Source organism: Tetrahymena thermophila (assembly GCF_000189635.1).
Source record: "Tetrahymena thermophila SB210 genomic scaffold scf_8254283, whole genome shotgun sequence".
Taxonomy (NCBI): Eukaryota; Ciliophora; class Oligohymenophorea; order Hymenostomatida; family Tetrahymenidae; genus Tetrahymena; species Tetrahymena thermophila.
This window is the reverse complement of record NW_002476120.1, coordinates 1-2352: the sequence shown is the minus strand read 5'-3', so window position 1 is coordinate 2352 and position 2352 is coordinate 1. Positions and strand designations below refer to the sequence as shown.

Sequence of the window (2352 nt, the reverse complement as noted above, 5' to 3'; positions counted from 1 at the left end):
TTCATATTTTGCGTCTGAATTTTTACATAAATTTCTCCTACTTCACATTTTCTAAAACTAACATAGACATCATAAATCTTTTAACCAATTAAAATTTAATTTCCAGAAATTTTTTACATAAAAAATGCTTAAATTTCAAATTTGACTTTTTAAGATGGAATACCAAGCAATTACATACCTTTTAAATTAAATAAATAATCTTATCCATCCTATTCATATTGAAATTAAGTGATGTCTTTTATTTCTAATTCTGTTAAATTCAAAGAAATTATCTGCAATTGATATGTTTTTATCTCATTTTATATTTTTTAAGAATAGCCAATATCTTTACTGCTTACTTTAACTCTGTTGTATTCTTCATCTAAAAGGATTAATTTTAATGAGAAATTATTATCACCACTTCTGTAGTTTTCAAAAACATATGATTCTAAGTCACGAGATAAATCTTCTTTTAACACTATTTTATATGGATAAGATCCTATGTTTTGTCCAAATATTTTAGCACGGTTTCCTTTAAAAATAATTGATTGCTATGATTATAAATTTCTGGTACTTTTCATATTTTTAACAAAACTTGGGATGTATTCCTTATACCTAATTGCTCCTCCAATTGATGAAGTGTTATTGACAAAACTTGAATTTTGAATGTCAATATCTACGTTTTACAAAAGCATAGCACCTCCTTCGTCTTAAGAGATATTTTCAGAAAAATGACAATCAATCATTAAATTTGAATTAGTTAAATTAAAATTATTCAAATTCAAACCTGTTCCAGAACCATATGATTTATTATTTGTAAAATTAGTATTTTTTATTACTATTTGGTCTCCATTTGAAGCTAAAATACAAGATTGAATTTGATTTTAACTAAAAAAGGAATTTGCAATCGCCACATTAGAAATCTAGTTAATTTAGATAATAGCAGATTATTCTAATGTGTTTTTTTTAATAAAGAGATTATTCATTTAAATGTTTTAGGCTTGTTCAAATAATATCGGAGGATTTTAGTTTTATTAATTATAGGTATTATTTTAGTATTTAATATCCGAGAAACTTACAGAAGAATTAGTAAAAAAAATTTAATAGTAAACACCATCTTGTTGATATTTTTAAACGTTTGGGAAGTAATAGAAATAGCAGTTATTATTAGACTGAAATATGATATTAGAAATTTACTAAAGCTTACTCGTAGTGACATATATAAAGTAATTTTAGGCTAATTATTAATTCATTATCTCTTTTTAATTGCTTTGAATTTTCACATTCGAAACTTAAATAAAACTGATTCTATCAATATAAAAAATTAAATTACTAAAATCAGATTAAATTTTATTTTTTTCAATTACTATTTAATTGATTGATAAGTTATTTCCTTGGCTTACTGTAAAAAAAGGATCCTAAGACTATAAACTTAAATTTATTAAAGTTAAGTTTTTTATTATTAATTAATCAAAATTCGATGAAATGTTGAATCCTTAAAAATTTTTTGGAATTGATTGGTTTGAGATATTTATATTACTAAATTCAATATTATTGTTTTGGATTATTTATATTTTGTACTATTGCGACTATGAATCTGGTATTAAGAAGTAAAAACTGCAATTTCTGAATGCAACTTAGGTTAAACTCTGAATCAACACATTGTCTTTAACGTAAATGGTTGCATTAATAAACAAAATAACTGTATAGTAATTTTACATACTAATAAAATCAATTTTATCTAAATAAACTTTATCACCAGTGAATATAAGTTATTGTTTTAAATTATTTGATTAATGAGGTATTATTATTGGATAAGCAGTTGGAATATAAGTATTATTTTAATTAAGAAGGTTTTATGTAAATTCCAATTAAAATTGGTAATTATTAACTTGAACAGTGAGAGAATTTTGAAGCTATTAATATCCATCTATTTTCTTTTATATCATGACTTAAGTAGGATTTTCAAAAACTTCTAAGCAAGTATAATTATCATTGCTACTGATAATTGGTATCTTGTAAAATACCACATCATTCAATCCTAAATCATAACCAATCAAATTGAATACATAATAAGATTGATCTAAAGGATTTGTTTCGATATTTGCAAAGAAAATTTTTAGGTTTTAATTTTACTAAATAAAAAGCTGGGTTGTTGCTCCATAAAAGCTGTATTTGTATGATTAAAAATCTAAATTAAGTAGTTATACATTATTTTAAGTTGAAATGACAATTTAATTACTGCTTACTACTTATATATCAGCTATTAAGTTATTGAGATAACTTTGTGTAGAGATAAAAAGAGGATTTGTTATTAAAAAATCAAAAAGTATGAACATTTAGCTTGAAAAAACTAGTAGATAGTTTTATTTC

General features: G+C 22.8%; 2 protein-coding genes across 2 annotated transcripts; both read right to left on the bottom strand. All coding sequences in view use genetic code 6, as the record gives it.

Annotated features, from left to right (window-relative positions):
* Position 1: 1 nt before the first annotated feature.
* On the bottom strand, positions 2-965 carry TTHERM_01845010 (hypothetical protein; the record flags this gene model as incomplete). The annotated part of the gene is made up of 2 exons (XM_001029095.2): positions 2-77; positions 175-965. The coding sequence occupies 2 exons, from the start codon at positions 963-965 to the stop codon at positions 2-4; spliced, it is 867 nt and encodes a 288-aa protein (XP_001029095.2).
* A 668-nt stretch (positions 966-1633) lies between these two features.
* On the bottom strand, positions 1634-2318 carry TTHERM_001845009 (hypothetical protein; the record flags this gene model as incomplete). The annotated part of the gene is made up of 2 exons (XM_012800408.1): positions 1634-1681; positions 1731-2318. 2 exons carry the CDS (start codon positions 2316-2318, stop codon positions 1634-1636), a joined length of 636 nt encoding a protein of 211 aa, XP_012655862.1.
* Between the last annotated feature and the right edge of the window lie 34 nt (positions 2319-2352).